The following is a 22,498-nucleotide window of genomic DNA, read 5'->3' on the forward strand; positions in this document are numbered from 1 at the left end:
GGTAGGTGAGACAGAAGGAAAAATAGATGGGGTTACACAAATCCAAATTCATTCTTCAGGCTCTCTGGAAAGTTTTCTTTACATAGGGGTTGTTTGAAGTGTGGATTAAAGGCTATGGGAGTGTTGGAGAAAAGATATCTATAGCTAGTTATCTATCTACCTATCTATCTATCATCCACTCCCACCTGTCTTTGTGGGATACTGACCTAAAGACGCCGTTCTCTAGCACCTTTAGAAGTCTCTCTAGGGGCGCCTGGGTTGCTCAGTTGGTCGAGCATCCGGCTTCGGCTCAGGTCATGATCTCATGGTTTGTGGGTTTGAGCCCTGTGTTGGGCTCTGTGCTGACAGCTAGCTCAGAGCCTGGAGCCTGTCTTCAGATTCTGTGTCTCCCTCTCTCTCTGAACCTCCCCTGCTTATGCTGTCTCTCTCTCTCAAAAATAAATTTAAAAAAAAAAAAGAAAAAAAAAGAAGTCTCTCTAACTTGGTCTATTCCAGTTTTTAGTGAACTGGATGGTAGGAATTATATCTCTTACCTCCCCAATGGTGTATAAAGTGGTCTGGTTTGCTGTGGCAATTGGAACAAGATTTTCACCTTTTCTGGCTTCAGTAACCTCCTACTATAATGGAAATTGAAGCCCTTAGCTTACTTCCTTCAGAGGGCTTTCTCAAGGTGAAAAGGAGTAGGAGAACAAGAACTAAATTTCTGGAGATGTTTCAGGACTTCCATGTTTTGTCTGATATTAGTGACCCTGCTTTTTTCTCTAGCCTCCACAGGCAATACCACCACAGCCATCCAGCTGCTCTTCTCCCTGAGTGACTATAGTCTCTGGAGACACACTCCTAGGACTAGGATGCAGTGAGCCTTGGGCCCTAGGCATGGGGCTGAATATAGTGGGGGGTGGGGGGGACAGTGGGCCAGGGAAGTGGCTAAGAAGGAAGTGTTACCTAGGCTGCTGCCACAGAAGGCCTGATACTCACATATAGACACCTAAACTGTAAGAATGTGGCCAGTCTCCCCTCTATACCTTTATCCACCATAAATGCATTCATATCCACATACTCCCAAGTATTACTAATAGGGAGACCTCATTTGTGATTTTGTAACCCATCAGAATGGTCTTACTACTGTTTTTAATGAGATTCTCCCACATACCCCATACTTTGGGAGGATGGTCAGGATCAGTTGGCCTCAGGAAGTCACACTATGTATTTTTTCTTCCTAGAATTAACCTCATTTTAGAATTTGTGGCTAAGATCTGGGTCTTGAATGAGTCTCTGATACTGAGTGAACTCTCCTTGTGTAACCAGTTAATTGGACCTTTTCAGGGAGGGCTTTCATTCTTTTGTTTTTTCTATTCTGCCCTATTCAAGGTTGAGAAACTTTCTAGGTTGCACCTCCTACTTTCAGACCTAGTTAGTTTGCCCACCCAGTTCCCTGCATAGCTCTCAGTTATAACATTTACCTTTATGATTAAGGATTATTTGTCTACATGGTCATCTCATCTAGGGTAGAGAGATATAGATTGTACAAATACTCACTGAGGGAGTGTCTTCTCTTTGCCGGGACCTGATCTGGACACTGGAAACACATACCAAATAACTGAGGTCTAGTCCCCATCCTCAAGTAACTCACAGTCTAGTAGGGAAGTATACCAACAAACACTGGTAGATACTTGCTCAGATACTAGAACCAAAGATAATGCCTGTCCCAGTGTACAGGGAAAGCTTCCCAGAGAAGGCAAACATTGAACCATGTCTTGAAGAATGAGTAAGATTTCACTGAGAACGGAAGGAAAGATAAGTCATTTCAGGCTGGGCAAAGGCCCAGAGGGAGAGGGAAGGAAGGAAGGAAGGAAAGGAAGGAAGGAAGGAAGGAAGGAAGGAAGGAAGGAAGGAAGGAAGGAAGGAAGGAAGGAAGGAAGAAGAAAGAAAAAAGTATATGTTATGTTTGAGGACTCAGTGAGTCAGCCAGTGTAGTTTAAGCATGAGGGTCTAAAGAGACACATGGCTAGAGAAGTAGGTTGAGCTTGATTGAGAAGAGCCATTCTAAGACCTTTCCACAAAACTTGTTTAGTTCTCCTGCTTCTAGGATAAAAATTGATAACTGTGGTCTACAAAATTGATAAACTGTTGTTTACAACAACAACAAAAAACCAAACACACATACAACCACAAAAGCAAAACAACAGCAACAGCAACAACCACAAAAACCAACCAACTAGCTAGTGTCAGTTCCAGGCAATTTTGACTTGGGTTTTCAAGCCTGGAACCCAGGTTTACCCTTTCAGACCTTGCCAATAGCCTGCTGGCCTCCACTCTCAGATTTCCTGCTGCTAAAATTATCTTTCTGCCTCTTGGAAAGTTTGTGAGGACAAAATTGTTAACATAGAAGGGGGTTCATGTGACTGGCTCAATTACCTTGGACAAGCTATTTCCCCTCTATAGACCTCAGTTTCCCTGTGAGACTAGTGAGAATATTTATAAGGAGCAACTAGGATATGTTGTTGCTTTGTGTGTCATGGAAACATACATGTAAAGGGTTATTATTAGGATTATTAGCATTGCAAATCAAAATGAGATATTACCTCACACTTGTCACAATGGCTAAAATAAAAAACACAAGAAATAACAAGTGTTGGCAAGGATGTGGGGGGAAAAGGGAACCCTAATACACTGCTGATGGGAGTGTAAATTGATGGAGCCACTGTGGAAAACATTATGGAAGTTCTTTGAAAAATTAAAAATAGAAATACCATATGATCCAGCAATTCCCCCTACTGGGTATTTACCCAAAGAAAATTAAAACACTAATTCAAAAAGTTATATACACTTCTATGTTTATTGCAGCCTTATTTACAATAGCTAAGATATGGAATCACCCCAAATGTCCGTCGACAGATTAATAGGTAAAGAAAATATGGCATATATATACACAATGGAATATTACTCAGGCTTAAAGCGAATAAGATTTTGGGGCGCCTGGGTGGCTCAGTCGGTTAAGCATCCAACTTCGGCTCAGGTCATGACCTCACGGTTCGTGGGTTTGAGCCCCGTGTCGGGCTCTGTGCTGACAGCCAACTCAGAGCTGGAGCCTCCTTCAGATTCTGTAACTCCCTCTCTCTCTGACCCTCCCCTGCTCATGCTCTCTCTCTTCTCTCTCTTTCTCTCTCTCTCAGAAATAAATAAAACATTAAAATAAAATTTAAAAAAAAGAATAAGATCTTGCCATTTGCAACAATGTGGGTGGACTTAGAGAATAATAATGCAAACTGAAATAAGTCAGTCAGAAAAAGACAAATATGATTTCACTCATGCGGAATTTAAGAAGCAAACAAACAAGGAAAAAAAAGACAAAAAAAAACCAGACTCTTAAAACAGAGAAACTGGTGGTTGCCAAAGGTGAGGTAGATGAGGGGAGGGGTAGAATACATAAGGAAGATTAAGAGTACACTTATCTAGATGATCACTGAGAAATGTATAGAATTGTTGAATTATTATATTTCACACTTGAAACTAATATAACACTGTATGCTAATTATACTTCAGTAAAAAATCTAACACAAAATACAATATATGCAATATTGCACTATCAGAAAAAGTAAAAACGTAACTCAGTAGCAAGCAAAGTCAATGCTGAGGGAATAAAAAAGATTAGCATTAGCAGAGTAATACCAGTTAGGAGACTTATTAGGATTGAGAGGATTGTATCTCTACCAAAGTCTAGTTCTGAGACTCTAAAGGTTCTGAGATAATCTGGAAGACCACCTTCTTAAACCAGGCTAAATTCATCAATTAGCAACAACAACAACAACAATAACAACAACAAAAAGCCCTGGACTAGGAAACATCAAGTCCCCAGTTTCCTACTCCTGACTTGGTCACTTGTTTGCTACAGTACCAAAAAAGTAAAAGTGAATTTATCTAATTGATTGGCAGGAGCTCTTTATTTATTATAAATGTTAATCCCTTGTCATATGTTATAAATTCCCCTTACTGTTTGTTATATGCTCAGGATTACATTAGAGTTGCAGATTAGCTAAAGAGATGATTGATCATTTACTACATAAAGAGAATGGGTGTTAAGTAATGTATTTTGAGCATTTCCTAGGTTGCATTATGTGTATTAACACGTTGGATATTCAACAACTCTAAATTGGTAGAGGCTTTTATCATATTTTTAAAAATGAGGCACTGAAAGGTTAAGTCTTATGCCCAGGATCTCATAGCAGAAGGAAGAGGTGGGATTCCACTCAGGTAGTATGGCTCCACAGCCCATTGCTCTTTAACCACTGTAATTCACTGCCCAATAGATTCATTTAGATGGGCAGGCTTTGAAATGTATTGAAGGTTTGGAATGATTTATACACAATTAGAAGGAATCTAACCTCTGAATAGACCTGAACACTGAGAATAAACTTTTAGGGAACTTCTTAAAAGGCAAAATGGAGCTGAGAGCACTGGAGGAAAGTGATTAGAGATTTCTGTCCCCAAAAGCTTGCTCCTGTGTAGCACAGTTCAGTGGAAGAAAGTTGAGATTCCTTGTAGCCAATCACTGGAGGTTCATAAGGGGGTGGGAAGGTTGCAAAAGAATGAAGTAAGAGTACACTTGGACATCTTCCAGGTAAGCTGTGTTCTACAACTAGGGGGGAACGGGGTTGGTAGGTAGAATAGACACATCTGGGTGGGATGGTTCTGGCCTATGGACTTGTCCTACTTTGAGGTCATTGCTCCCTGGTCTCCACACTCAGCCTGCTGCAGCATTCATCCTAAGCCACCATATCCACAGCTTGGCCTGAAGTACTGTAGTCAGGCTCTGGATCAGATCATGATGCCTTTATCCCTGGGGCCCCTAATGGCAACTGGAAACCATGTGGGCAGTGCTTACCATCTCTTCTCCTGAGAAATACTGCATTCATTCCTCTTCCCAAAGTGTCAGGTTTACTCTAATTTATTTGGCCTTGGCTGGGGAGAATATAAAGATAGACGGTGTCCACCTCTCCAAGTGTGCCCACAAGTAGTACATTTTAGGAGGGAGAGGCCCTGTGGTAGGAAAGACAGAATTCAGGGGAAGACAATGGTGGCAATAACATTTGGGGGTGGGGGGGTAAACAGAGAGACAATGAATTTTCACTTCCAGTTCGAATTTTTGATTGCTAGCTCAAAACATTGCATTTTTCAGTAGGGATTTTGTTTGTACTTGAGAACCTTGAATTTCTGATGTGGATCTCCATTTCTGGGTTAGAACTTGGCATTCTACTTGGACCCATTTTTTATTTCAAAGCTGTGAGACCTGCTGAGACAGGCCTCCATCACCTTTACTTTTTCCACCCCACACAGGATGTAAGCACATGATCTTTGGTCTTTTATTTGCATACTCTACTATTCCTGTCTTCATTGGAGGGAAGTAACTGGCCAGACCTAGGCTGTCTTGCTGGCTACCTTCCTTGCTGACCTCCAACTTATCTCCTATGTACACAGCCCTTGGAGTTCAGAGGCCTCTGCTGACCTCTGCCCAACCTCTCCAATCTCTCTCTCTCTCTCTTTCTCTGCACCCAAGCCCCCACTGGTACATACAGGTGCAGAGGCAGGCAAGTCAGGCAAGGACTAGGAAAGAGGAGAGGGGGCTGGAGACAGGCTTCCAGAGGGCTCAGAAGCCCAGTGCACCTCCGTGTCCCAACTCTCCACCTGCTGCTGTGGCCACAGCAACAGAAGAGATAGCTAGTAAGACAGGAGTGAGACCCAGTACCCTGTGGATAGTGGTGCCATTAGCTGTGATACCTGAGATGTCTCGAGAGATGGGAGAGCTCACCCAAACGAGGTTGCAGAAGATCTGGATTCCACACAGCAGTGGCAGCAATGGGCTACAGCGGAGGAGGGGCTGTAAGTGTGGTTTGCTTCCATGGGACTCAAGGCGGTGGTGGTAGAGGGGGTATATAAGAGCAAAGGACATGGTCCCCATCTACCCCCAACCCAACCTTAAAGTTGGACTAGATAAGCAGCTGAATGAAATAGCTTTAAAATAACGAAAGGACAATGTCAGAAAAGATAGAAAAAGAATGAGAGAAAAGACAGAAAGAGAGAGATAAAGGACGGAGAAAGAATGCGGATTAGGTGAAAACCATCTTAATCAGAGAGATTTTTGACTAGGCACTTTTTCTTTCTTATCCAGAGCTTATTTCAAATGCTTCTTGTTTGAAAATTTACTTTTCTAGTTTGGAACTGTTTAGTGCTGGCCTAGAATGTTTCATTTCGGTGATCTCCGTGAAGTGTCTGGAAATTGGTCTTGTCTGATAGTGCTTGGGTGAAATAAGGTGATGGTTCCTGGCATAATTTCTTAGGGAACAGGTGCTGGATACATAATAGTACCACATCATTGGTCAGTTTGTCTCCTCCATTTTCTCAAGCCTCTTACGATAAGTTTCTATCTGTCTGATGTCCTGAGTGTCCTGTCTCCTTCATTGCCATCTTGGCACACATGGACACTTTTGCTGTTCTGGGAATTTGAGAGAGAAAACACTCAGCTTCTCACACTCTGCTATAAAATGTTCACTTGGAGAACTTAAAGAGCAGGGACAAAGGAGAAGTAAACAAAACTTGTAAATATATATTTTAAAAACTGAAGTATACCATTTCCTGTAGATGACAGGGATGGTTGTGAACCAAGGTGCTTCCAGCCCAAGGATATGGCCTGAGGAGTCTTGAGGTGGGCAGAGATAAGACAGCTGTGGACTGTGGGACCCAGACATCTTGATGAATAGCTGACTAAGCTTCCACTATACAAATGTTAGAGGAGGTTCAGGCTCAGTGCTATTGGGAGGAAAAGTAGTTGCTTAGAGAATACAGGAAGATGTAGAATGTTAGAATATGGTACACAGTATGTAAGATATAGATGAAGGAAGAGGAAGAGGCAGAAAACAAGCAGCATCCTGTTCTCTTTCCTTCTCCTATCCACCAGCAGTTTCACTCACTCATCTAGAGATATAGAAGCCTGGGTGAGACTGAGAATTACGTCCCACTTCCATCCAGTCAATCACTTTGATCCTTTCCAAGGGACTGTTAGGTTTAACTGGTAAACAGGCAAGCTAGTCTCTGCATACCTGGAGTTAGGCCTCTTATGTTCCCATGAACTCTGTCTTTCAGGTTGCAGAACCTAATATAGTCTCTGTCATGTAGAGGGTGCAAAACAAATATGTGCTCACCTTAGTTCTGAGCCTCTATTTCCTCAGCTGCAAAACAGGATTAATAACTACTCCCCACACCATGTTGTTGGGGGTGATTCAGGGATTCAGAGGTTCTGGATCCAGACTGCCTAGGTTTGAATCCCAGCTCTGCCACTTCCTGCCTCTGTGACTTTGGGCAAGTTTCTTTATCTCCCTGTACTTCCATTTCTTCATATGTAAAAATAAGTGACTAGTATTGTTGTAAAGATTAGAGAATTAAAGTATAAGAAATGTTTAGATGATAAGTATTTCCACGTTTGTTATTTATTAGTGGCATCTTTTTTTGAAGTGTCAAATCTTGTGACTATTTAAAATAAAATACCATTGTAATTTAAAGTGAAAAAAAAAAAAGAAATGTTTAGAGATTGTCTGGCGTATAGTAAGTGCTCAATGAATGTTAGTTATTATTTAAACAAGAAGGTAGGTGTGTGGTCTTTTTGCCCATCATATCCTCAGCACAAGCTCAAAGCCTGGCACAAAGCAGGTGTTTAATGGTCTACTTCCACCCTACCACTCATAATAGGCAAGCATGGGCTCTGTTTGCACAAGTCACTCATTAGTGATTGACTGATTTATGTCAGACCACAGATGCAATAAACTTAGTGTTTTAGTGTTTGCCAAATCCTGCCCTGGGCAATGTCTGCCTTACCTCCCTTCATGGGGAGTCTATTTACCACTGAAAGATCTGAATCATCTTATTCTTGGAGCATCCTCTCAAGAGACCTATCTGGCTCCAAAGGAGGCAGTAGGTGAGGAGAAGAACACAATCAATGATGCTATTCTGAGAATTAAATTCATTAACATGTGTAAAGTGCTTGAAAAGCTGTGTATGTCCATTGGGACTTGTTTTATCATTCAACATTATGTTTTGTGTGCCATCTATATTATTGTGCATGCAGTTACATTGTTTATTCTCCATGCTGTGCAATACTACATTTTGTGAATATATCATGGTTTGTTTATCCTTCTAACTGTTGATGAGCATTTAGATAGTTTCTAGTTTTTGGTTATGAAGAACACTGCAAAAAAATTTCTGTCCACACCAATTTTGGAAGCAACTTTTCTTTTTAAGTTTTAGAAAGAGATAGCATGCACAAGCAGGGGAGAGGGTGAGAGAGAGAGAGAGAGAGAGAGAGAGAGAGAGAGAGAATCTTCAGCAGGCTACTTACTCAGCATGGAGCCCAACACGGATCTTTTTTTTTTTTTTTTTCTGAGAGAGAGAGAGAGAGAATGAGCAAGGGAGGGTCAGAGAGAGAGGGAGACATAGAATCCGAAACAGGCTCCAGGCTCTGAGCTGGCTGTCAGCACAGAGCCCGATGTGGGGCTCAAACCCAGAACCGTGAGATCATGACCTGAGCTGAAGTCAGACGCTTAACCGACTGAGCCACCCAGGCGCCCCCCAACACGGGTCGTGATCCCAGGATGACCTGAGTCAAAATCAGGAGTGAGATATTCAACTGACTGAGCCACCAAGGTGCCCCAGGAATCAGCTTCTTAAGTTCCAGCACACACACACACACACACACACACACACACACAACTTTTGGGATTTTGGTTGGAATTACATACAATGTGTAGATCAATTTTTTAACGTTTTTAACGTTTATTTATTTTTGAGAGACAGAGAGACAGAGCATGAGCAGGGAAGGGGCAGAGAGAAAGAGGGAGACACACAGAATCCGAAGCAGGATCCAAGCTGTGAGCTGTCAGCACAGAGCCCGATACGGAGCTCGAACCAACAGACCTCAAGATCATGACCTGAGCTGACGTCAGCTGCTTAACAGACTGAGCCACCCAGGTGCCCCAATTATAGATCAATTTAAGAAAAGTTAACATTTTTGTGACATGGAATTTCTAAGATTCTCCTGGCCACAGGGGGTCAGTGTTGCTTCAAAGCAAAATGACCCCAAGTCGTTTTTACCTGTGTGTGTGTGTGTGTGTGTGTGTGTGTCTGTGTGTGTGTGTGTGTGTGTGTGTGTGTGTGTATTTCTCCCTTCTCTTATTGTTTTTGAACGGTGAGGATCCGAGTTAATTTTGTGTGAAATATATATTTTTAACAAGTTTATTTTTTTAACAAGTTGAAATTTTTCAACATGCTGTAACCATCTGTCACTCAGTAAGTCTAAAAATCAGATGTATCAAAACACGGTTTTCGTTAGAAAAAAGCGTAATAACGTAGTATGTCTCTCCACCTGTACAAACCATTTTCATGTTATTCAAATGAAGTTCTATAATTTGAAAGGACTTGCACATCATTATAAGGAATTCTTTTATTTATTTTTTTAGAGTGAGAGTATAGTGTGCACATATGGGGGAGGGGTGGTAGGGAAGGAGATAATCTCAAGCAGGCTCCATGACCAGTGAGGACCCTGACATGAAACAGGATCTCAAGACCCTGAGATGATGACCTGAGCCTAAATCAAGAGTCAGATGCTTAACTGACTGAGCCACCCAGGTGCCCCAGAAATTCTTTTATTTCTTGTTGCTATTGTAAACACAACCATTTTAGAAAATTTTATTTTATAACAATTTATTGATAATGTTTACAAATAAAATTGTAGCTTTTTGTATATTGCATTTGTAACTAGAAAACCTGATAAACATTCTTATTAATTTTGATAATTTATATGTAAATAACAGTTTTCTTTTTTCACCCCATATTTATATACATTTTTTTCCTTTTCTTATCTTACTACACTCCTATTACCTTTCACCTCCAGCACAAACACACCACTTTAAGTACAATGTTGAATAGGAATGTAAATAATGTGCATTGAAGGTTGATTCAAACTTTATTTTTTTAATTTTTCTTTATTTTAATAGTTTACTGTCAAGTTGGTTTCCATATTACACCCAGTGTTCATCACAACAAGTGCCCTCCTCCATAAACACCACGCCCCTTCCCCTCTCCCCTACCCCCATCAGAGCATAAAAGAGTCTCTCATGGTTTGCCTCCATCCCTCTCTCCAACTATTTTTCCCTTTTTCTCCCCCACGGTCCTCCGTTAATTTCATCCTAATGCACCAATACATGCAAACATATGATATCTGTCCTTCTCTGCCTGACTTATTTCGCTCAGCATAACACCCTCAAGTTCCATCCACGTTGCTACACATGGCCAGATTTCATTCTTTCTCATTGCCATGTAGTATTCCGTGGTATAGATAAACCACATCTTCTTGATCCATTCGTCCGCTGATGGACACTTAGGCTCTTTCCGTGTTTGGCTATTGTTGAAGTGCTGCTATGAACATTGGGGTCCATGTGCTCCTATGCATCAGCACTCCTGTATCCCTTGGATAAATTCCTAGCAGTGCTATTGCTGGGTCATACGGGAGTTCTACTGTTAATTTTTTGAGGAATCTCCACATTGTTTTCCAGAGGGGCTATAACAGTTTACATTCTCACCAACAGTGTAGGAGTGGGGCCGTTTCTCCATATCCTCGCCAGCATGTATAGTCTCCTGACTTGTTCATTTTAGCCACTCTGACCGGCATGAGGTCGTGCCTCAGTGTCGTTTTGATTTGTATTTCCCTGATGAGGAGGGACACTGAGCATCGTTTCATGTGTCTGTTGGCCATCTGGATGTCCTCTTTGGCGAAGTGTCTGTTCATATCTTCTGCCCATTTCTTCACTGGATTATTTGTTTTTCAAGTGTGGAGTTTGGTGAGTTCCTTATAGATTTTAGATACTAGTCCTTTATCTGATATGTCACTTGCAACTATCTTTTCCCATTCCATCAGTTGCCTGTTAGTTTTAGGGATTGTTTCCTTTGCCGTGCAGAGGCTTTTTATCTTTACGAGGTCCCAATTGTTCATTATTGCTCTTGATTCCCTTACTTTGGGGATGTGTCAAGTAAGAAATTGCTGCGGTTGAGGTTAAGGAGGTTGTTTCCTGCTTTCACCTATAGGGTTTTGATGGTTTCCTGTCTCACATTCAAGTCATTTATCCATTTTGAGTTTATTTTGGTGTATGCTGTGAGAAAATGATCTCGTTTCATTCTCTTCCATGTTCTTGTCCAGTTCTCCCAGCACAATCTGTTAAAGAGGCTGTCTTTTTTCCATTGAATGCTCTTCCCCGCTTTATGAAAGATTAGTTGGCTATACATTTCTGGGTCCAGTTCTGAGTTCTCTATTCTATTCCACTGGTCTATGTGCCTGTTTTTGTAACAATACCATACTGTCTTGATGATGACAGCTTTGTAGTAGAGGCTAAAGTCTGGGATGGTGATGCCTCCTGTTTTGGTTTTCTTCCGCAATGTTACGTTGGTTACTTGGGGTCTTTTGTGGTTCCATACAAATTTTAGGATAGTTTGTTCTAGTTTAGAGAAGAATGCTGTGCAGTTTTGATTGGGATTTCATTGAATGTGTAGATTTCTTTGAGTAGTAATGACATTTTAACTATGTTTATTCTTTCAATGCATGAGCATGGAATGCTTTTCCATTTCTTTGTGTCTTCTTCAATTTCCTTCATCAGTTTTCTATAGTTTTCATCATACAGATCTCTTACATCTTTAGTTAGGCTTATTACTAGGTATTTTATGGTTTTTTGTGCAATTGTGAATGGGATCAGTTCTTGATTTCTCTTTCTGTTGCTTCATTATTGGTGTATAAAAATACAACCGATTTCTGTATGTTTATATTTTACCCTGCGACTTTGCTGAATTCTTGGATCAGTTCTAGTAGGCTTCTGGTGGAGTCTGTCAAGTTTTCTATGTAGAGTATCATGTCGTCTGTGAAAAGTGAAGTTGGACTTCTTCTGTGCAATTCTGATGCCTCCTATTTCCTTTTGCTGTCTGATGCCTGATGCTAGGACTTCCAGCCCTATGTTAAACAGCAGTGGTGAGAGTGAACATCCCTGTCGTGTTCCTGATCTCAGGGGGAAAGCTCTCAGGTTTTCCCCGTTGAGGATGATGTTAGTTGAGGGCTTCTCATAGATGGCTTTTATGATGTTTAAGTAAGTTCCTTCTATCCCAACTTTCTCGAGAGTCTTTATTAAGAAGGGATGCTGTATTTTGTCAAATACTTTTTCTACATCTATTGACATGATTATATGGTTTTTCTCCTTTCTTTTATTAATGTGATGTATCACATTGGTGGATTTGTGAATATTGAACCAGCCCTGTAACCCAGGAATGAATCCCACTTGATCATGGTGGATAATTCTTTTTATGTGCTGTTGGATTCGACTTGCAAGTATCTTGTTGAAGATTTTTGCATCTGTATTCATCAAGGATATTGGCCTGTAGTTCTCTTTGTTTGCTGGGTCTCTGTCTGGCTTGGGAATCAAAGTGATGCTGTCTTCGTATAAGGAGTCCGGCAGTTTTCCTTTGATTTCTATTTTTTGGAATAGCTTGAGAAGAATGTGTATTATTTCTGTTTTAAATCTTTTTTTTTTTTAATTTGTTTCCAAGAGAGAGCGCAAGAGAGAGAGCATGAGCAGGGGACGGTCAGAAAGAGAGGGAGACACAGAATCCGAAGCAGGCTCCAGGCTCAGTGCTAGCTGTAGCACAGAGCCCGACGTGGGGCACGAACCCACAAAGGGTGAGATCATGACCTGAGCCGAAGTCGGAAGCCCAACCGACTGAGCCACCCAGGCGCCCCTATTTCTGTTTTATATCTTTAGTAGAATTCCCTAGGGAAGCCAACTGGCCCAGGACTCTTATTTGTTGGGAGATTTTTGATAACTGACTCAATTCTTCACTACTTATGGGTCTGTTCATATTTTCTACCCTTTCCCGTGTGTATTTTGGTAGTGAATGTGTGTTTAGGAATTTGTCCATTTCTTCTAAGTTGTCTAGTTTGTTGGCATATAATTTTTCATACTATTCCCTCATGATTGCTTCTATTTCTGATGGGTTGGTTGTAATAAGTCCATTTTCATTCATGATTTTGTCTATTTGAGTGCTCTCTCCTTTATTTTTGAGAAACCTGACTAGAGGTTTGTCAATTTTGTTTATTTTTTCAAAAAACCAACTCTTGGTTTCATTGATCTATTCCACTGGGGTTTTTTTTTGGTTCCTATATTGTTTATTTCTGCCCTGATTTTTATTATTTCTCTTCTCCTACTTTGGTTGGGGTGCTCTTCTTTCTCTCCTTCTAGTTCCTTTAGACGTTCTGTTAGATTTTGTACTTAAACTTTTTCTAATTTCTTGAAATAGGCCTGGAGTGTAATGTATTTTCCTCTTAAGACTGCCTTTGCCACATCCCATAGAGTCTGGATTGTTGTATTTTCATTTTCACTTGTTTCCATATATATAAAATTTTCTTCTCTAATTGCCTGATTGGCCCATTCATTCTTTAGTAGGGTGTTCTTTAACCTCCATGTTTTGGGAGGTTTTCCAGACTAATTCCTGTGATTGATTTCAAGTTTCATAGCATTGTGATCTGAAAGTGTGCATGGTATGATCTCAATTCTTTTATATTTATTGAGGGCTGCTTTATGACCCAGTATGTGATCTATCTTGGAGAATGTGCCATGCGCACTTGAGAAGAAAGTGAATTCCCTGGCCTCAGGATGTAGAGTTCTAAATATATCTGTCAAATCCATATGGTCCAAGGTGTCCTTCAAGTCCATTGTTTCTTTAGTGATTTTCTGTGTAGTTAATCTTTTCATTGCTGTAAGTGGATTATTAAAGTCCCCTACTATTAGCACATTCTTATCCATAAGAGTGTTTCTCTTTGAGATTGTTTCATGTATTTGGGTGCTCCCGTATTCGGTATATAGACATTTATAATTGTTATCTCTTCTGGATGGATTGACCCTGTGATTATTATATAATGCTCTTCTTCATCCCTTGTTGCTGCCTTTACTTTAAAGGCCAGCTTGTCTGATATAAGTATAGCTACTCCAGCTTTCTTTTGACTTCCAGCAGCATGATAGATATTTCTCCATCCCCTTACTTTCAATCTTAAGGTGTCCTCAGGTCTAAAATGGGTTTCTTGTAGACAGCAAATAGATGAATTTTTTTTTAATCCATTTTGCTACCCTATGTCTTTTGATTGGACCATTTAGTCCGTTGACATTCAGTGTTTTTATTGAAAAATATGGGTTTAGAGTCATTGTTTTCTTTGTAGGATTCAAACTTCTGGTGGTGTCTCTGGTATCCTGCATTCCTTGCAACATTTTCCTCAGAGAGTCCCCCTCAGGATTTCTTGTAGGGGTGGTTTAGGGGTGACAAATTCTTTCAGTTTTTGTTTATTTGGAAAGTCTTTTATCCCTCCTTATATTCTGAATGGCAGGCTTCATGGATAGAGGCTTCTTGGCTGCATATTTTTTCTGTTCATCACATTGAAGATTTCCTGCCATTTCTTTCTGGCCTGCCAAGTTTCAGTGGATAGGTCTGTAACCACTTGGATATGATTCCCTTTCAATGTTAGGGACCTTTTATCCCTAGCTGCTTTCAGAATTCTCTCTTTGTCCTATTTTGCCAGTTTCCGTATGATATGTCATGGAGAAGATCGATTCAAGTTACATCTGAGGGGAGTTCTCTGTTCCTCTTGGATTTTAATGTCTGTTTCCTTTCCCAGAGTGGGGAATATATCTGCTATAAGTTGTTCAAGGACTCCTACAGTGCCTTTCCCTCTCTCTTCCTCTTCTGGAATTCATATGATATGGATATTGTTCCGTTTGATTGTATTTCTCAGCTCTCAAACTCTTCTTCCGTGTTCCTGGATCAGTTTATCTCTCTTTTTCTCAGCTTCCTCTTTTTCTGTAATTGTGTCTTCTAATTCACCTATTCTCCTCTCTGCCTCTTCAATCCATTCATTGGATACCTCCATTTTATTATGCATCTCATTTAGAGCATTTCTTAATTCATCACAACTATTTTTAAACTCCATAGTCTTTGTAGCAATAGTTTTCTGATGTCTTCCATGACTTTTTCAAACCCAGCGATTAATTTTATGACTATTGTTCTCAATTCTTGTTCAGTTATGTTGCTTATATCTGTTGTGAGCAGTTCTTTAGCTGTCATTTCTTCCTGGAATTTCTTTAGAGGAGAGCTCTTCCGTTTCGTCATTTTGTCTAGCTTTCTGTTAGTTAGTTTTAAAAGCTTGTTATGCACTCTGCACCTTCAAGTACTGCTGTATTAAAGAAGGCTCTTTGATTTTCCAGGGCCTGTCCATTCAAGAAGTGTTCTTTGAATGGTGTCTCTTGGTCTCTCTTGTTGAGATTTTGGTTATTTTATTTCCCTACCCATAGTGGCATTTGAGACTCTCCACCATGTGTACTTTGGCCTGTTTCTTGAAGTATCCCTGGAAAAGGAAACAGACAGACACAGGGAACAAAGGCACGCAAATGCACAGACAAATTCAAGAAGCATGGAAACTGAAAGGGAGAAAGAAAAAGAAAAGAAAGAAGGGAAAAAAGAAAGAAAAAGAGGAAGGAGGAAAAACAAATAATAAAAAGAAAAAGAAAGGAGAAAAGAATAAAACTCAAAAGACAAAAGACAGTCTAAAAGCATAAAACCAGAATTCCCAGCTACAAATAAAGAACCAGGAGTATGCAGTGCTTATGAGAAAGCATATATGAAGAGAGAAATGACAGGGCGGAGAGGAACCAAAATTGGAAGAGAAATGACCAGGCAGAGAGACTAAGAGGCTTAATTCAGAGAGAGAAAGAGAAGAATATGGTAAGAGGTGAGGAAAAATAAATGAAGATAATGTTACTCAGAGAAACTATATAGTCTTATAACTCCAGAGACAGAGAGTAAGGTTCCAGTGGAGGTGTAGAATATACATCTAGAGAATGGATTAAATGTGACTGTTTAAGCAAACCAGTGACCAGAATGCCCAGTCCAGCAGAGGGGAGGGATAGGAATGAGAGAAGGAAAAATATATCTGAATAGAAAGAATTAATCACAGTAGTGTATCCATGTTGGTCTTGCCCCGGGCTCAGAAAAAAAAAAAAAAAAGCAGCTCTCTGGAGAGGATGGGCGTGGTTTGGTGTAGGCGGGTCTTAGCCTCCACTGTGTCCCGAGGCAGCTCCCCGAGGTCCTGCCTTGGTGGTTGTTGGGAGAAAAATGGCAGCGACCCAGTCCCCTCTCGAACCAAGCATTGCAACTCACTCTTTTGGGTCCGATCTCCTTGCGCCATGGGCGAAGCCAAGGTGGGTTGTGCTCTATGTCCCAAGCCTGGCCTTGTTTTCAGATCTTAGTCCCCGCGCCCCACTGATACTGCCAGAAATATAAACCCGCAGGCCGAGTCCCTCTGAGCAGTTTCAAGCTTCTTGCCTCCCCACTGGGAATCAAGCCAAGCCAGAAGAGTGGCAGAGCGGCTTCAGGCACGCTGCTTCCCTTCCATGTTGAACTGGTGAGCAGAGGAGCGGTTTCTCCCAGCGTGTCCTGCTCAAGGTTAGTTGCACAGCTCGAAACCAGATCCCTTTGTGTCCCGAGCCGAGGTTTTTCTCTTCTCCAGGGACAGGGACAGTTCCTTGAGCAGTTTCAGCCTCTCTTTCTTTTCCCTTGGACTCACCTTGGTTCCCCGCAAAGGGGGCTCACTTCCCTCACTCCGTGTCTCCAGGTCCCTGTCCGTTTTTTATCTTTCCCAGTTCGTACTCACGCTATAAGGTTTCCTCAGCAGACTCTGTCTCCGTTTCCTCCCAAACTCCTGGATTCTGTAAGAGTTCCTATGACTTCAGGCCTTATCCGTTTGAGAGATGGGGGTGAGTGAAATGTACGAAGCTTTCTACTTCCACCATCTTGCCTTCCAGATTTTTTTTTCAAGATTACTTGGAGTCTTTTGTAATTCCATACAAATATTAGGATTACTTGTTCTAATTGTGTGAAAAATGCCATTGGTATTTTGATGCAGATTTAGCTTTGGGTACTATAGTGATATTAATAACATTGGTTTTTCCTATCCATGAGCGTGGAATTTCTTTCAAATTGTTTCATCTTCAATTTCCTTCTTTTTTAAAGGTTTTATTTAAATTCCATTTAGTTAACATACAGTGTAGTAATAGATTCACGTATATAATATAGTGATTCAATACTGTCATATAATATGCAGTGTTCATCACAACTGCACTCCTTAATCCCCATCACCTATTTACCCAACCCTGAACCAAGTCCCCTCTGTTAACCATCAATTTGTTCTTTATAATTAACAGTCTTTTTCTTGGTTTTCCTCTCTCACTTTTCCTCTCTCTGTTCCCCATTGCTCAATTGCTTTGTTTCTTAAATTCCACATATTTGTGAAATCATATGGTTTTTGTTGTTACTCTGACTGACTTATTTCACTTAACATAATACTCTCTAGTGTTATCTACGTTGTTGGCAAATGTCAAGACTTAATTCTTTTTTATGGCTGAGTAATACTTTATTATACATTTACATATATATATACATGTTCTTTTTTGTTTATTTTGTTTAATTTTTTAATTTTTTATTATTATTTTTTCCTTTTTTAAAAACAGTTTATTGTCAAGTTGGTTTCCATATAACACCCAGTTCTCATCCCCACAAGTGCCCTCCTCCATGCTTATCATCTCCCTTTCCCTTCCCCCCATCCCCATCAGTCCTCAGTTTGTTCTCAGCATTCAAGAGTTTCTCATGGTTTGCCTCCCTCCCTCTCCCCCACTATTTTTCCCCTTCTTCTCCCCCACGGTCCTCCGTTAAGTTCCTCCTAATCCTCCTATACATGCAAACATATGATATTTGTCCTTTTCTGCCTGACTTATTTCACTAAGCATAACACCCAACAATCCAAAACCTATGGGATGTGGCAAAGGCAGTCCTAAGAGGAAAGTACATTGCACTCCAGGCCTATTTCAAGAGATTAGAAAAAGCACAAGTCCAAAATCTAACAGCTCACCTAAAGGAACTAGAGGAAGAGCAACAAGAACGCCCTAAACCCAGTAGAAGAAGAGAAATAGTAAAAATTAGAGCAGAAATAAACAACATAGAGACCAAAGAAACAATTGAACAGATCAATGAAACCAAGAGTTGGTTTTTTGAAAAAATAAACAAAATTGTTTTTAAATTTTTAAGGAGCTTACATACTAATTTCCAGAGTGGCTGCACCAGTTTTTATTCTCATGAGCATTTGCAAAATGGTTCCTCTTTCTCCACATCCTCGCCAACACCTGTTGTTTCCTAGGTTGCTATTTTTAGCCATTCTGACAGGTGTGAGGTGGTATCTCATTGTGGTTTTGATTTGTATTTCCCTAATGATGAGTGATGTTGAACACTTTTTATGTGTCTGTTAGCCATCTGGATGTCTTCTTTGGAAAAGTGTCTATTCTTGTCTTTTGCCCATTTCTTCACTGGATTATTTGGTTTCTTTGGGTGTTGAATTTGATAAGTTCTTTTTAGATTTTGGATACTAACCCTTTATCTGATATTTCATTTACAAGTACAGACACAGAGATGGATAGAACAGAATAGAGAACCCAGAAATGGGCTAACAAACATATGCCAACTAATCTTTGATAAAGCAGGAAAGAATATCCAATGGAAAAAGACAGTTGCTTCAGCAAATGAACCTGGACCACTTTCTACACCATGCACAAAAATAAACTCAAAAAAAAATGGCTAAAATGAGCAAATCAGAGAACTCTAGATGCTGGTGAGGATGTGGAGAAATGGGTACCCTCCTATACTGTTGGTGGGAATGTAAGCTGGTGCAGCCTCTCTGGAAAACAGTGTGGAGGTTCCTCAAAAAATTAACAATAGAACTCCCCTATGACCCAGCAATAGTACTGCTAAGAATTTACCCAAGGGATATAGGAATGCTGATGCATAGGAGCACATGGACCCCAATGTTCATAGCAGCACTCTCAACAATAGCCAAACACGGAAAGAGCCTAAGTGTCCATCAACGGACAAATGGATCAAGAAGATGTGGTTTATCTATATGATGGAATACTATATGGCAATGAGGAAAAATGAAATCTGGCCATATATAGCAATAGGGATGGACCTTGAGGGCGTTATGCTGAGCGAAATAAGTCAGGCAGAGAGGGACAGATACCATATGTTTGCAGGTATAAGTGGATTAGGAGGAACTTAACGGAGGACCGCGGAGGAGAAGAAGGGGGGAAATAGTGGGGGAGGGGGAGAGAGGCAAATCATAAGAGACTCTTGAATGCTGAGAACAAACTGAGGACTGATGGGTGTCGAGGGGGGAGGGGGAAGATTGGCATGGAGGAGGGCACTTGTGGGGATGAGCACTGAGTGTTATGTGGAAACCAGCTGGACAATAAACTACTTGTAAAAAAAAAAACATGAAAAATTTAAAAAAAAGAAAATAAACTCTAAGTGGATGAAATGTCTTTTACAAATTTTATAGCTTTACCTTGTATATTTAGCCCAATAATATATTTTGAGTTCCTTGTAAAAGTACAAGGTTTGTGTTGAGGTTCATGTATTCCATAGGGAATTCCATTTGTTCTAGTATCATTTTTGAAAAGTCTCTATTTTCTCCATTGAATTGCCTTTGATTTTTGTCCAAAATCAATTGACTGTATTTGGGTGGGTCTATTTGTGGGCTCTCTATTCTATTTCATTTACATATATGTCTATCTTTTTGACAATACCACACTGTCTTGAGCACTGTAGTTGTATAGTAAATTTTAAAATCAGGTAGGGCGTTTCCTCTAAAATTGTTATTAACTTGCAAATTATTTTAACTCTTTTAGTTCCTTTCATCTTCCATACTAATTTTAGAATTGGTTTGTCTATACTTTCAAAAAGATCATAATAAGAGTTTTTGTTGATATTCTGTTAAATCTATAGGTCATTTTGGAGAAAATGGGCATATTTACCATGTTGAGCCTATAAATCCATGAACATGATATGCTTATTTATTTGGTTGGTTGATTTCTTTCAGGAGCATTTTGCAGTTTTCAGCATACAGAGCTTATCCAGATTTTGTTAGTATTATACCTAAGTGGGTTTTTAAAAATCTTATTAGAGGTATTGTATTTTTTTAAATTGTTATTTAACCATTCATTGCTTATTTATAGGAATATTATTGACTTTTTTTGTATTGATATTGTATCCTTTGATATTAATAAAATCACTTATTAGTTCTAGGAGGACTTACTGCTTGGAATCCTCCCAGGAAATTCCCAGGTGTAATCTGAAACTAGAATTCTTATTAAGAAGGCAGGAAGAGACCAAAGAAAGAGGCAGTCCACTCCAGGTTGGTAGGAGGAAATTTTTAATAATAGCAATGGAAACCTACATACAAGGCTTGTCTTGGCTGGCAGCAAGAAAAATGGATATCGACACCTGGTCTCCAAATCTTAAAAGTTTATCATGAGGCCCTAACTGGCTCAATAACATACTGTGCAGGTATTTTCCTTTAACAGTTTTTTCTTTATTTTAGAGAGAAAGAGAGAGTGCGAGTGAGGGAAAGGGTTAGAGGGAGAGAGAAACTTAAGCAGGCTCCACACTGAGAATGGAACCTGATGCAGGGCTCGATCTCACAATCTTGTGATCATGACCTGAACCGAAACCAAGAGTCAGATGCTCAGCATACTGAGCTACCCAGACACCCCAGTATTTTCATTAAAAAATGTTTATTTATTTTATTTTGAGAGACAGAGGGAGGTCCAGAGAAAGAGAGGGAGAGAGAGAGAATTCCAAGCAGTCTCTTCGCTATTATCACAGGGCCCAATGCAGGGGTTGATCTCACAAACCGTGAGGTCATGACCTTATCTGAAATCAAGAGTCGGACATTTAACTAACATAGCAGTCCAGGCACCCCCTCATGCAAGTATTTCCAACACATCACCATCTCAAAGCTGTGTTCTTGGAGCAGAGTCTGGGAGTGGGAAAGGTGAATGGAACTCACATTCCAAAGGCAGAGGAGGGGTGAGGATTCTGAGTGCCTAGGTCCAGCTCATGGGGTAATTGGCAGTCACGTCTTTTTGGTGATCCTAAACAGGATTTTTGTAGATTTACTGGGATTTTGTACAATCTGTACACCTTTTATTTATTTGTTTGTTTTTGGCTTATAATACTGACTAGAAATTTTAGTCCTATTGAATAGAAATAATGAGAGTGCATATCCTTACTTTGTTCCTTTTTTTCAATTGTTTTCTGTTTTCTTTCTCTTTCTTTACAAATTTTTATTTAAATTCTACTTAGTTAACATACAGTGCAATATTGGTTTCACTTGAATTCAGTGATTCATCACTTCCATACAACACCCAGTGTTCATCATAACAAGTGCTATCCATCGCCCATCTGGCCCATCTCCCCCCTCATTCCTCCATCAATCTTCAGTTTGTTCTCTATCATTAAGAGACTCGTTTGTTTTTATCCCTACCATAGGTTCATCTGCTTTATTTCTTAAATTCCATGTATGAGTGAATTCATATCAAATTTGTCTTCCCTGACTGACTTATTTCGCTTAGCATAATACATTCTAGCTCCATTCATGTTGTTGTAAATGACAAGATTTCATTCTTTTTTTCTTCTTTTTTTTTTTGTTTTATTTATTTCTGAGAGAGAGAGACATTGTGAGCAGGGGAGGGTCAGAGAGAGAGGGAGACACAGAATCCGAAACAGGCTCCAGGCTCTGAGCTGGCTGTCAGCACAGAGCCCGACACGGGGCTTGAACCCACGAACCGTGAGATCATGACCTTAGCTGAAGTCAGACGCTTAACTGACTGAGCCACCCAGGTGCCCCAAGATTTCATTCTTTTTGATGACTGAGTAATATTCTTTAACCATTTGTCAGTTGATGGACATTTGGGCTCTTTCTATAGTTACCTTATTGTTGATAATGCTGCTATAAACATTGGGGTGCATGTACCCCTTCGAATCTATATTTTTGTATCCTTTGGGTAAATACCTAATAGTGCAATTGCAGGATCATAGGTTAGTTCTATTTTTAACTTTATGAAGAACCTCCTTACTGTTCTCCAGAGTGGCTGCACCAGTTTGTATCCCCACCCCAGTGCAAGAGTGTTCCCCTTTCTCCACATTCTCACTAGCACCTGTTGTTTCCTGTGTTATTAATTTTAACCATTCTGACATGGTTTTGATTTGTATTTCCCTGATGAAGTCATGTTGAGCATCTTTTCATGTGTCTTTAAGCCATCAGCATGTCTTCTTTGGAAAAAAAATGTCTATTCATGTCTTCTGCCCATTTCTTAACTGGATTATTTGTTTGTTTTTAATTTTTAATTTTTATTTAAATCCAAGTTAGTTAACGTATAGTGTAATAATTATTTCAGGAGTAAAATTCAGTGATTCATCACTTACATATGTGCTCACCCTAACAAGTGCCATCGTTAAGGCCCATCACCAATTTAGCCCATCCCCC

At 40.1% G+C, this 22,498-nt stretch overlaps 1 protein-coding gene across 1 annotated transcript in view; it reads left to right on the forward strand.

Moving 5' to 3' along the window:
• Positions 1-5,770: 5,770 nt before the first annotated feature.
• The window catches only part of PFKFB1 (6-phosphofructo-2-kinase/fructose-2,6-biphosphatase 1), an 84,724-nt gene continuing 67,996 nt past the window's right edge, over positions 5,771-22,498 (forward strand). The window contains exon 1 of the mRNA XM_039224820.1: positions 5,771-5,880. Coding sequence (XP_039080751.1) covers positions 5,784-5,880 — 97 coding nt within the window. The 5' untranslated portion in view covers positions 5,771-5,783. The remainder of the gene's footprint in view (positions 5,881-22,498) is intronic.

This window comes from Hyaena hyaena, unplaced genomic scaffold (genome assembly GCF_003009895.1).
Source record: "Hyaena hyaena isolate Hyena2069 unplaced genomic scaffold, ASM300989v1 scaffold_1789, whole genome shotgun sequence".
Classification (NCBI taxonomy): Eukaryota; Metazoa; Chordata; class Mammalia; order Carnivora; family Hyaenidae; genus Hyaena; species Hyaena hyaena.